Source organism: Ranitomeya variabilis, chromosome 2 (genome assembly GCF_051348905.1).
Source record: "Ranitomeya variabilis isolate aRanVar5 chromosome 2, aRanVar5.hap1, whole genome shotgun sequence".
NCBI classification, from domain to species: domain Eukaryota; kingdom Metazoa; phylum Chordata; class Amphibia; order Anura; family Dendrobatidae; genus Ranitomeya; species Ranitomeya variabilis.
The window spans coordinates 730642770-730656561 of record NC_135233.1 but is presented as its reverse complement, the minus strand read 5'-3'; the positions used below and the strand labels follow the sequence as shown (position 1 = coordinate 730656561).

At 45.2% G+C, this 13792-nt stretch overlaps 1 protein-coding gene across 1 annotated transcript in view; it reads right to left on the bottom strand.

Annotated features, from left to right (window-relative positions):
* Positions 1-13792, bottom strand: part of DDO (D-aspartate oxidase) — a 144370-nt gene that overhangs the window by 107908 nt on the left and 22670 nt on the right. The window contains exon 2 of the mRNA XM_077289553.1: positions 7110-7285. Within this exon, the coding sequence (XP_077145668.1) occupies positions 7110-7285 (176 nt within the window). The remainder of the gene's footprint in view (positions 1-7109; positions 7286-13792) is intronic.

The window sequence follows — 13792 nt, the reverse complement described above, 5'->3', positions numbered from 1 at the left end:
AGCCAACCCCCATAGAATGTAATGCAGCCAGCCCCCATAGAATGTAATGCAGCACAGCCCCCATAGAATGTAATGCAGCCAGCCCCCTTAGAATGTAATGCAGCCAGCCCCCCATAGAATGTAATACAGCACAGCCTCCATAGAATGTAATAAAGCCCCCCAATGGAATGTAATACAGCCCTTCCCCATAGAATGTAATACAGCACAGCCCCCATAGAATACAGCCCCCCATAGAATGTAATGCAGCCAGCCCCCATAGAATGTAATAAAGCCCCCCAATAGAATGTAATACAGCAATGAAATGCAGCCAGCCCCCATAGAATGTAATGCAGCCAGCCCCCATAGAATGTAATGCAGCCAGCCCCATATAATGTAATACAGCCAGCCCCCATAGAATGTAATGCAGCCTGACCCCATAGAATGTAATGCAGCCAGCCCCCATAGAATGTAATAAAGCCCCCCATAGAATGTAATGCAGCACAGCCCCTATAGAATGTAATGCAGCCAGCTCCAATAGAATGTAATACAGCCCCCCCCAATTGCCCCACAATCCAGTTATCACTCACTGATATATTAAAAGAAAACACTCTCCTCACCTCTCCTCGTGCCCCGCACTTCTCCCGGCTCCGGTCTCAGCAGCTGCAGTCTGCCCGGCCACACAGCAGGTGTGCGATGATATGATGTCATCGCGCACCCGCAGTGTCAGCCCGAGGCAGAGCGGGGAATGATGGGAGTGGGAGCGACAGCGGATGCTCTCTCCTCTATCATTGCATCCATCATAGATGCCGGTATAGTTGAACGCGGGGCGGGGCGGGGCAGGCAATCTGGGGGGTAAGTTGGTGCTGGTGGGAGTAGTCGTCCCTGGCGCCGCTGATAGCGGCAGCGGCCCACTCCTGGCACCGGCCCTTCTGGCATTTGCCAGAAGTGCCCGATGGCCAGTCTGGCCCTGGTGAATAGGGTAAGTGTGGGTCCACCATACTGTGTGTAGGGGAGCTGTGGGCCCACCATACTGTGTATAGGGGAGCTGTGGGCCCACCATACTGTGTATAGGGGAGCTGTAGACCCAGTATACTGTGTATAGGGCAGCTATGGGCCCACCATACTGTGTATAGGGGCTGTGGACCCATCATAATGTGTATAGGGAGCTGTGGGGTCATTATACTGTGTAAAGGGAGCTGTGGGCCCTATACTGTGTATAGGGGAGCTCTGGACCCACCATTCTGTGTATAAGGGAGCTGTGGACCCAGCACCGTGTGTATAGGGGAGCTGTGGGCCCAGCATGCTGTGTATAGAGGAGCTGTGTACCCAGCATGCTGTGTATAGGGGAGCTGTGGGCCCAGCATGCTGTGTATAGGGGAGCTGTGAACCCAGCATGCTGTGTATAGGGCAGCTGTGGGCCCAGCATGCTGTGTATAGGGGAGCTGTGAACCCAGCATGCTGTGTATAGGGGAGCTGTGGGCCCAGAATACTGTGTAAAGGGTAGCTGTTACGCATTTTCCCTTGTATAGAGGAGCTGTACATGGGGGGGGGGGGGGAGTTAGAGGATGGCATTGTAATACCAAAATATGGCCACTATTTTATAAGACACTTACACAGGGCATTAATATTTTCTAGGAGGCAGTTTAGCCATTTGGAGGGCACAAAAGAGGCATTTTACTTTTTTAACGCGCACAGTTAGAAGTAGGCATTAGGAGGAGCAATGTTGTTGTAGCACACAGAAGGTGCAATAACAGGGAGACATATGGCAGCAGTGGCAAGGCATTGGGGTATTAGTAGGATGAGGAGTTTGTGGAGGTTGGGAATAGATGGTGATGGGGCTAGAAATGTGAGAAGTCAAATTTGTCTTTATTGTAATCTCTGCAGAGTCCTGACTGGAGAAGTTATCATGTCGATCTAGGCCAGATGGAAAAGTGAACGACTCCATCAGAAACAACGTCCGCTGTAAGTCATCAAATATATAACTGTTCTGTAATCACTTTTATGGTCTTCAGAACTGGAATGTATCACTATATGTCACAGTATATCGGTAATATCAGGTCTGATCTTTAAATACAAATGTAATTGCAGTCTCATCTGCTGAGGTTCCCCTATACCCACAATTATGGTACGCCACCGAAGTTGTAACCAGGGCCTACTTCAAAATTTTGCCCTCCTGGGCTGAACCCCTAGTTACGCCTCTGATGGTTTTCATAGGCTCTGTATTCATAAAACGATTTATGTTGCATCATATTTTTATTTCAGAATTATTGGAACAATGTATACATAATTTAACATTATAATCTTTGAATGTATACAGTTGTATGAAAAAGTGTTTACCCTCTTCCTAATTTTGTATTCTTTTGCATGTTTGTTACACTTAAATGTTTCAGATCACCAAACAAATTTAAATAATAGACAAAGATAACACAAGTAAACAAAAAATGCAGTTTTAAAATGAAGGTCTTTATTATTAAGGAAAAAAGAAATCCAAGCCTACAGGGCTCTGTGTGAAGAAGTGATTGCCCCCTAAACCTAATAACTGGTTGGGCCAACCTTAGCAGCAACAACTGCAAACAAGCATTTGTGATAACTGGCAATGAGTCTTTTACAATGCTCTGGACAAATTTTGTCCACTCACCTTTGCAGAATAGTTGTAATTCTGCCACATTAGAGTGTTTCCGAGCATGAACCACCTTTTTAAAGTCATGCCACAGCATCGCCATCAGATTAAGGTCAGAACTTTTAATAGGTCACTTCAAAGTCTTAATTTTGTTTTTCTTAAGCCATTCAGAGGTGGACTTGCTGGTGTGTTTTGGATCATTGTCCTGCTGTATAACCCAAGTGTGCTTCAGCTTGAGGTCACAAAGAGATGGCTGGACATTCTCCTTCAGGATTTTTTAGTAGACATCAGTTCATGGTTCCATTTGCCGCAGCAAGTCTTCCAGGTCCTGAAGCAGCAAAACAGTCCCAGACCATCACATTACCACCACCATATTTTACTGTTGGTATGATGTTCCATTTCTGAAATACTGAGTTACTGCTACGCCAGATGTAATGGGACATACACCTTCCACAAAGTTAAAATTTTGACTTGTCAGTCCCCACAGTATTCTCTCAATAGTCTTGAGGATCATCAAGATGTTTCCTGGCAAAACTGAGAAAATCTTTCATGTCCTTAATATTGCACAGCAATGGTTTCCATATTGGAACTCTGCCTAGATTACTATTTTTGCCCAGTCTATTTCTTAAGGTGGAGTCATGAACACTGACCTTAACTGAGGCAAGTGAGGCCTGCAGTTCTTTGGCTGTTGTTGTGGGTCTTTTTGACCTCTTGGATGAGTTGTCACAGTGCTCTTTGGGTAATTTTGGTAGGCCTGACACTCTTGGGAAGGTTCACCGCTGTTCCATATTTTTGCCATTTGTGGATAATGGCTCTCACTGTGCATCACTGGAGTCCCAAAGCTTAAGAAATGGCTTTTCAACCTTTTCCAGACTGATGGATCTCAATTATTTTATCTATCATTTGTTCCAGAATTTCTTTGTATCACGGCATGATGTCTAGGTTTTGAGGATCTTTTTGGCCCAACTTCACTTTGTTAGTCAGGTCTAGTGTTGAGCGAAAGTATCGGTATCGGAAAGTATCGGCCGATACCGGCAAAGTATCGGATCTAATCCGATACCGATACCCGATACCAATACAAGTCAATGGGACTCAAGTATCGGACGGTATCCCTGATGGTTCCCAGGGTCTGAAGGAGAGGAAACTCTCCTTCAGGCCCTGGGATCCATATTAATGTGTAAAAGAAAGAATTAAAATAAAAAAATATTGCTATACTCACCTCTCCGACGCAGCCTGGACCTTACCGAGGGAACCGGGAGCCTTCTTTGCTTAAAATGCGCACGTTTCCTGCCTTCCGTGACGTCACGGCTTGTGATTGGTTGCGTGCCGCCCATGTGACCGCGACGCGACCAATCACAGCAAGCCGTGACGTAATTTTCAGGTCCTGAATGCCTAATTCATAATTCTAGGCATTCAGGACCTGAAAATTACGTCACGGCTTGCTGTGATTGGTCGCGTCGCGGTCACATGGGCGGCACGCAACCAATCACAAGCCGTGACGTAATTTTAAAATGCGCACGTTTCCTGCCTCCCGTGACGTCACGGCTTGTGATTGTGAACAGATGAGTGGCCTCGGGGAGACCAAAACATCCAACACCACAGAGACACCATCACGTGTTTCTCAACGCAGTGATCCAGAACACTGCCCCCATCCCTTATGGGAAATATGCAAATGCATGTAGGATAGCTGCGGAGACACCATCACGTGTTTCTCAATGCAAGCAGTGAATAGCCAGACCTTTCGCCGGGAAGGAACAACCACGGGAAGGGCAGCATCCAATACAGGAAAACCACCTATGCCAAGCATGGTATCCATCCACAGACAGCTGTTTCAGGGTGTTTGCCCCTCATCATTGTGGAGTAGGAATCTGGCTATTAGGAGCAGTGCCTAGTAAAAGGCTGTGAAGGAACAGATGATTGGCCTCGGGGAGACCAAAACATCCAACACCGCGGAGACACCATCACGTGTTTCTCAACGCAGTGATCCAGAACACTGCCCCCATCCCTTATGGGAAATATGCAAATGCATGTAGGATAGCTGCGGAGACACCATCACGTGTTTCTCAACGCAAGCAGTAAATAGCCAGACCTTTCCCCGGGAAGGAACAACCACGGGAAGGGCAGCATCCAATACAGGAAAACCACCTATGCCAAGCATGGTATCCATCCACAGACAGCTGTTTCAGGGTGTTTGCCCCTCATCAGTGTGGAGTAGGAATCTGGCTATTAGGAGCAGTGCCTAGTAAAAGGCTGTGAAGGAACAGATGATTGGCCTCGGGGAGACCAAAACATCCCATAAGGGATGGGGGCAGTGTTCCTTCACAGCCTTTTACTAGGCACTGCTCCTAATAGCCAGATTCCTACTCCACACTGATGAGGGGCAAACACCCTGAAACAGCTGTCTGTGGATGGATACCATGCTTGGCATAGGTGGTTTTCCTGTATTGGATGCTGCCCTTCCCGTGGTTGTTCCTTGTTCTCGGTATCGGAATTCCGATACCCGCAAGTATCGGCCGATACCCGATACTTGCGGTATCGGAATGCTCAACACTAGGTCCCATTTAAGTGATTTCTTAATGGAGAACAGGTGTGGCAATAATCAGGCCAGGATTTGGCTAGGGAATTTGAATGCAGCTTCCTAAAGATGTGATAAACCACAGTAAATTTATGTTTTAAGGGAGCGGGGGGGAAATCACTTTTTACACAGGGCCTTGTAGGTTTGGATTTCTTTTTTCCTTAATTATAAAGACTTAAATTTAAAAACTGCATTTTTTGTTTACTTGTGTTATCTTTGTCTAATATCTAAATTTGTTTGATGATCTGAAACATTTAAGTGTGACAAATATGCAAAAGTATAGGAAATCATAAAGTGGGCAAACACTTTTTCACACAACTGTACAAGTGCTTCTCACTAAATTAGAATATCATCAAAAAGTTAATTTATTTTAGTTCTTCAATACAAAAAGTGAAACTCATATATTATATAGAGTCACTACAAACAGAGTGATATATTTCAAGTGTTTATTTCTGTTACTGATTATGGCTTACAGCCAATGAAAACCCAAAAGTCATTATCTTAGTAAACTAGAATACTTTCTAACAAGAGCTTGAAAAATTATTTTAAAATCTGAAATGTTGGCCTACTGAAATGTATGTTTAGCAAATGCACGCAATACTTGGTCGGGGCTCCTTTTGCATCAATTACTGCCTCAAAGCAGCGTGGCATGGAGGCGATCAGCTTGTGGCACTGCTGAGGTGTTATGGAAGCCCAGGTTGCTTTGATATTACCCTTCAGTTTGTCTGCATTGTTGGGTCTGGTGTCTCATCTTCCTCTTGACAATACCCATAGATTCTCTATGAGGTTAAGGTCAGGCGAGTTTGCTGGCCAATCAAGCACAGTGATACTATTGTTTTTAAACCAGGTATTGGTGCTTTTGGCAGTGTGTACAGGTGCCACGTCCTGCTGGAGAATGACATTTCCATCTCCAAAAAGCTTGTCGGCAGAGGGAGGCATGAAGTGCTCTAAAATTTCCTGGTAGACGGCTGGGCTGACTTTGGTCTTGATAAAACACAGTGGACCTACACTAACATATGACATGGCTCCCCAAATCAACACTGACTATGGAAACTTCACACTAGACCTCAAGCAGCTTGGATTCTGTGCCTCTCCACTCTTCCTACATACTCTGGGACCTTGATTTCCCAAGGAAATGCAAAATTTACTTTCATCTAAAAACAACACCTTGGACCACTGAGCAAAAGTCCAGTTCTTTTTCTCCTTGGCCCAGGGAAGACGCTTCTGGCACTGTCTATTGGTCATGAGTGGCTTGACACAAGGAATGCGACACTTGTAGCCCATGTCCTGGATACGTCTGTTTGTGGTGGCTCTTGAAGCAATGACTTCAGCAGCAGTCCACTCCTTTTGAATTTTCCCCAAATTTTTGAATGGCCTTTTCTAAACAATCCTTTCAAGGCTGCAGTTATCCCTGTTGCTTGTGCACTTTTTTTGTCCACACTTTTTCCTTCCACTCAAATTTCCATTACTATGCTTGGATACAGCACTCTGTGAACAGCCGCTTCTTTTGTGGCTTACCCTCCTCGTGGAGTGTGTCAATGACTGCCTTCTGGACATCTGTCATGTCAACAGTCTTCCCCATGATTGTGGAGCCTACTGAAACAGACTAAGGGACCTTTTTAAATGCCTAGGGAGCCTTTGCAGGTGTTTTTTGTTAGTTATTCTCACATTCTAATTTACTGAGGTAATGTCTTTTGGGTTTTCATTGACTGTATTCCATAATCATCAACATTAACAGAAACAAACACTTGAAATAGATCACTCTGTTTGTAATGACTTTATATAATACGAGTTTCATTTTTTGTATTGAAGAACTGAAATACAAAAAAATATTTTTTCACTTAAAGTAAAAAGGTTTAAATGTTATATCTATATTTTACTAATTGACAAGAAAAATTCTTATACATTTTAGGAATATTACTAGCTCATACTTACCGGGATAGGGGTGAGGAATAAGGCAACCTGCTGCAACATCACCTGTGGTGTTTGGAGAGAATGTCTCAGAAATGACAGTGACTGTGCACTGCGGAAGACTTTCCGTAATACAGAGTGCTGTTGAGAGACCAACCAGTCCTCCTCCAATTACTGCAACTCTTATTTTTTGTCCAGGCCTGTGGATAAACAGGTAATATTAGCTTCAGGGGTGTAACTACCGCGGTCGCAGCGGTCGCAGCTGCGACGGGGCGCAGACTACTTAGGGGCCCCATGGACAGGAGTGAAGGGGAATGAAATGACCCATGATTGATGATGATCCACCATTTGTGAGTGACCCGCAGCAGGGAGCCGTCACTGCTCTCTAATTATACTTACCTACTCCCAGCACGGTCCCTGGACGTCCCTGCTTCTTCCAGCGCTGCAGATTCTTCCTGCACTGAGCGGTCACATGGTCCCGCTCATTACAGAAATGAATATGCGGCTCCACCTCCCATAGGGGTGGAGCCGCATATTCATTTCTGTATTGAACGGTAACTGTGACCACTCAATACAGGAAGAATCTGCAGCGCTGGAAGAAGCAGGGACGTCCAGGGACCGCACCGGGAGTAGGTGAGTATATAGCACTGCGCAGCGCTGCGCGATATTTACCGCTCCTCATTCCGGTGTGGCTCTGTCATCAGCGTCCTCTGGCAGTGACGCTCAGGTCAGAGGGCGCGGTGACGTAGTCAGTGCGTGCCCTCTGCTGAACGTCAGTGCCGAAGACGGAGCCGCACGAGGATCAGCCAGGTAAATATTGAAAGTGCCGGGGGTCCTGAGCGAAGAGAGAGAGGTGAGGTGAGTATGTGATTTATTTTTTTTATGGCAGCAAAAGCATAAGGGGCAAGTGACTGTACGGAGCATTTTATGGGGCCATAACAATTGTGCAGCACTATAAGGGGCAGTGGCTGTGCGGAGCATCTTATGGGGCCATAACAATTGTGCAGCATTATAAGGGGCAGTGGCTATATGGAGCATTTTATGGGGCCATAACACTTGTGCAGAGCCAGCACTATAAGGGGCTGTGGCTGTGCGGAGCATCTTATGGGGCCATAACAATTGTGCAGCATTATAAGGGGCAGTGGCTATACGGAGCATTTTATGGGGCCATAACACTTGTGCAGCGCCAGCACTATAAGGGGCAGTGGCTGTGCGGAGCATCTTATGGGCCCATAACAATTGTGAAGCACTATAAGGGGCAGTGGCTGTGCGGAGCATCTTATGGGGCCATAACACTTGTGCAGCACTATAAGGGGCAGTGACTGTACGGAGCATCTTATGGGGCCAGAACACTTGTGCAGCACTATAAGGGGCAGTGGCTGTGCGAAGCATCTTATGGGGCCATAACAATTGTGCAGCACTATATGGGGCAAGTGGCTGTGCGGAGCATCTTATGGGGCCATAACACTTGTGCAGCACTATATGGGGCAAGTGGCTGTGCGGAGCATCTTATGGGGCCATAACGCTTGTGCAGCACTATATGGGGCAAGTGGCTGTGCGGAGCATCTTATGGGGCCATAATGAACAGTGCAGAGCATTATATATGGCACAGCTTTATATGGCATATCTATGGGGCCATAATGACCGGTGCAGAGCATAATACATGGCACAGCTTTCTATGGAGCATCTATGGGGCAATAATGAACGGTGCAGAGCATTATATATGGCACAGCTTTCTATGGAGTATCTATGGGGCCATAATGAACAGTGCAGAGCATTATATATGGCACAGCTTTCTATGGAGCATCTATGGGGCCATAATGAACGGTGCAGAGCATTATATATGGCACAGCTTTCTATGGAGCATCTATGGGGCCATAATGAACGGTGCAGAGCATTATATATGGGGCAGCTTTATATGGAGCATCTATGGGGCAATAATCAGCGGTATGGAGCACTATGAGGGGGGCTGCGTTGTATTCTATGGGGGTTACCTTGAGTTGTATGGCAGGGCTGCGGGGGGGGACCCATTTGGAAGTTCGCACCGGGGCCCATAACTTTGTAGTTACGCCACTGATTAGCTTTATTATTTATAATAAAGCTGTGGTGTGCATAATTCACAGAAAAAATGCTATGTGTAAGTAGAATAGTATGACAGGGCTTCCATATTTATATAGGTGAATGTTTGTAAATGTCAATTTGTGAATCGCCTCAACTTTGTAATATACATTGCAGACTCATGTACCAGAATTCTGCACATGCCGAGTGCCACTTTTAATATTTGTTTTAGACATTTTTTTTCCTCTTTGTCCATTGATGGGGGTTAGCATAACAGGATGTGACATATCCAATAAAGGGTGTGGTTTAAGCAGTGCTCTGAAGTTGATGTCTATATTGATGGAATCTGATTTGGTACAAAATGAACAAACTCCAACTCTTAAAATTTATAATACATTGGGTACAGCAGTAAAATGCAGGATGTGCTGTAAATTTTTTCATAAGAATTTGGAATGTCCTATAAATGTCTGTTCTATTCCTGATCTAAGGATCTCGGCTTTTAGTTGAGTTGAATCTGTCCTACACTTTGTGTACATGCTCAGTAGTGAGGTAGGGCTGTGGAGTCGGAGTCAGAGGTTTGGCTTATCGACTCCACAGCTCTGGGTTTAACCCCTTCATGACCCAGCCTATTTTGGCCTTAATGACCTTGCCGTTTTTTGCAATTCTGACCAGTGTCCCTTTATGAGGTAATAACTCAGGAACGCTTCAACAGATCCTAGCGATTCTGAGACTGTTTTTTCGTGACATATTGGGCTTCATGTTAGTGGTAAATTTAGGTCGATAATTTCTGAGTTTATTTGTGAAAAAAAACGGAAATTTGGCAAAAATTTCGCAATTTTCACATTTTGAATTTTTATTCTGTTAAACCAGAGAGTTATGTGACACAAAATAGTTAATAAATAACATTTCCCACATGTCTACTTTACATCAGCACAATTTTGGAAACAATTTTTTTTTTTGCTAGGAAGTTATAAGGGTTAAAATTTGACCAGTGATTTCTCATTTTTACAACAAAATTTACAAAACCATTTTTTTTAGGGACCACCTCACATTTGAAGTCAGTTTGAGGGTTCTATATGGCTGAAAATACCCAAAAGTGACACCATTCTAAAAACTGCACCCCTCAAGGTGCTTAAAACCACATTCAAGAAGTTTATTAACCCTTCAGGTGTTTCACAGCAGCAGAAGCAACATGGAAGGAAAAAATGAACATTTAACTTTTTAGTCACAAAAATGATCTTTTAGCGAAATTTTTTTTATTTTCCCAAGGGTAAAAGGAGAAACTGGACCATGATCGTTGTTGTCCAATTTGTCCTGAGTACGCTGATACCTCATATGTGGGGGTAAACCACTGTTTGGGCGCACGGCAGGGCTCGGAAGGGAAGGAGCGCCATTTGACTTTTTCAATGAAAAATTGGCTCCAATCTTTAGCGGACACCATGTCGCGTTTGGAGAGCCCCCGTGTGCCTAAACTTTGGAGCTCCCCCACAAGTGACCCCATTTTGGAAACTATACCCCCCAAGGAACTTATCTAGAGGCATAGTGAGCACTTTAAACCCCCAGGTGCTTCACAAATTGATCCGCAAAAATGAAAAAGTACTTTTTTTTCACACAAAATTTCTTTTAGCCTCAATTCTTTCATTTTCACATGAGCAACAGGACAAAATGGATCCTAAAATTTGTTGGGCAATTTCTCCTGAGTACGCCGATACCTCATATGTGGGGGTAAACCACTGTTTGGGTGCACGGCAAGGCTCGGAAGGGAAGGAGCGCCATTTGACTTTTTGAATGAAAAATTATCTCCATCGTTAGCGGACACCATGTCGTGTTTGGAAAGCCCCTGTGTGCCTAAACATTGGAGCTCCTCCACAAGTGACCCCATTTTGGAAACTAGACCCCCCAAGGAACTTATCTAGAGGCATAGTGAGCACTTTAAACCCCCAGGTGCTTCACAAATTGATCCGCAAAAATGAAAAAGTACTTTTTTTTCACACAAAATTTCTTTTAGCCTCAATTCTTTCATTTTCACATGAGCAACAGGATAAAATGGATCCTAAAATTTGTTGGGTAATTTCTCCTGAGTACGCCGATACCTCAAATGTGGGGGTAAACCACTGTTTGGGTGCACGGCAAGGCTCGGAAGGGGAGGCGTGCCATTTGACTTTTTGAATGGAAAATTAGCTCCAATCGTTAGCGGACACCATGTCGCGTTTGGATAGCCCCTGTGTGCCTAAACATTGGAGCTCCCCTACAAGTGACCCCATTTTGGAAACTAGACACCCCAAGGAACTTATCTAGATGCATAGTGAGCACTTATAACCACCAGGTGCTTCACAGAAGTTTATAATGCAGAGCCGTGAAAATAAAAAATAATTTTTCTTTCCTCAAAAATGATTTTTAGCCCAGAATTTTTTATTTTCCCAAGGGTAATAGGAGAAATTGGACCCCAAATGTTGTTGACCAGTTTGTCCTGAGTACGCTGATACCCCATATGTGGGGGTAAACCACTGTTTGGGTGCACGGCAGGGCTCGGAAGGGAAGGCACGCCATTTGGCTTTTTGAATGGAAAATTAGCTCCAATCATTAGCGGACACCATGTCGCGTTTGGAGAGCCCCTGTGTGCCTAAACATTGGATCTCCCGCACAAGTGACCCCATTTTGGAAACTAGACCTCCCAAGGAACTAATCTAGATGTGTGGTGAGCACTTTGAACCCCCAAGTGCTTCACAGAAGTTTATAACGCAGAGCCATGAAAATAAAAAATAATTTTTCTTTTCTCAAAAATGATTTTTTAGCCCACAATTTTTTATTTTCCCAAGGGTAACAGGAGAAATTGGACCCCAAAAGTTGTTGTGCAGTTTCTCCTGAGTACGCTGATACCCCATATGTGGGGGTAAACCACTGTTTTGGCACACGTCGGGGTTCGGAAGGGAAGTAGTGACGTTTTGAAATGCAGACTTTGATGGAATGCTCTGCGGGCGTCAGGTTGCGTTTGCAGAGCCCCTGATGTGCCTAAACAGTAGGAACTCCCCACAAATGACTCCATTTTGGAAACTAGACCCCCAAGGGAACTTATCTAGATGTGTGGTGAGCACTTTGAACCCCCAAGTGCTTCACAGAAGTTTATAACGCAGAGCCGTGAAAATAATAAATGTGTTTCCTTTCCTCAAAAATATTTTTTTAGCCCAGAATTTTTTATTTTTGCAAGAGTAACAGGAGAAATTGGACCCCAAAAGTTGTTGTCCAGTTTCTCCTGAGTACGCTGATACCCCATATGTGGGGGTAAACCACTGTTTGGGCACATGCCGGGGCTTGAAAGGGAAGTAGTGACGTTTTGGAATGCAGACTTTGATGGAATGGTCTGCGGGCATCACGTTGCATTTGCAGAGCCCCTGATGTGCCTAAACAGTAGAAACACCCCATAAGTGACCCCATTTTGGAAACTAGACCCCCGAAGGAACTTATCTAGATGTGTGGTGAGCACTTTCAACCTCCAAGTGCTTCACAGAAGTTTATAACGCAGAGCCGTGAAAATAAAAAATAATTGTTCTTTCCTCAAAAATTATGTTTTAGCAAGTAATTTTTTATTTTTGCAAGGGTAACAGGAGAAATTGGACCCCAACAGTTGTTGCCCAGTTTGTCCTGAGTACGCTGGTACCCCAAATGTGGGGGTAAACCACTGTTTTCTGCAGGTAAAAGGCACTGCGTTTTACCTGCGGATTTACAGCAGATTTCCAGTGTTTTTTTGTGCGGATTTCACCTGCGGATTCCTATTGAGGAATAGGTGTAAAACGCTGCGGAATCCGCACAAAGAATTGACATGCTGCGGAAAATACAATTCAGCGTTTCTGCACGGAATTTTCCGCACCATGGGCACAGCAGATTTGGTTTTCCATAGGTGTACATGGTACTGTAAACCTGATGGAAAACTGCTACGAATTCGCAGCGGCCAATCCGCTGCGGATCCGCGGCCAATCCGCTGCGGATCCGCGGCCAATCCGCTGCGGATCCGCAGCCAAATCCGCACTGTGTGCACATGCCATAACCCTAACCCTACCCCTAACCCTAACCCTATCCGTAACCCTAACCCTACCCCTAACCCTACCCCTAGTTCTAACCCTAGTTCTAACCCTAGTGGAAAAAGAAAAAAAATATTTTATTTTATTATTGTCCCTACCTATGGGGGTGATAAAGGAGGGGGTTTATTTATTATTTTTTTTATTTTGATCGCTGTGATAGAACCTACCACAGCAATCAAAATGTACTTGTAACGAATCTGCCGGCCGGCAGATTCGGCGGGCGCACTGCGCATGCGCCCGCGATTTTGGAAGATGGCGGCGCCCATGGAGAAGACGGACCGACACCGGGAGCCTCGGTAAGTATAAGGGGGGGAGATTGGGGCACAGGGGGGGCGTCGGAGCACGGGGGGGTGACATAGGACCATGGGGGGAGCGGACAGGAGGACGGGGGAGCGAAGCACAGGACGGAGGGGACTACGGGACAGATCGGTGGCTTGGGGGGGCGATCGGTGGGGTGAGGGGGTCACTTCGGTATTTCCAGCCATGTCCGATGATATTGCAGCATCGGCCATGGCTGGATTGTAATATTTCACCAGTTTTTTAGGTGAAATATTACAAATCGCTCTGATT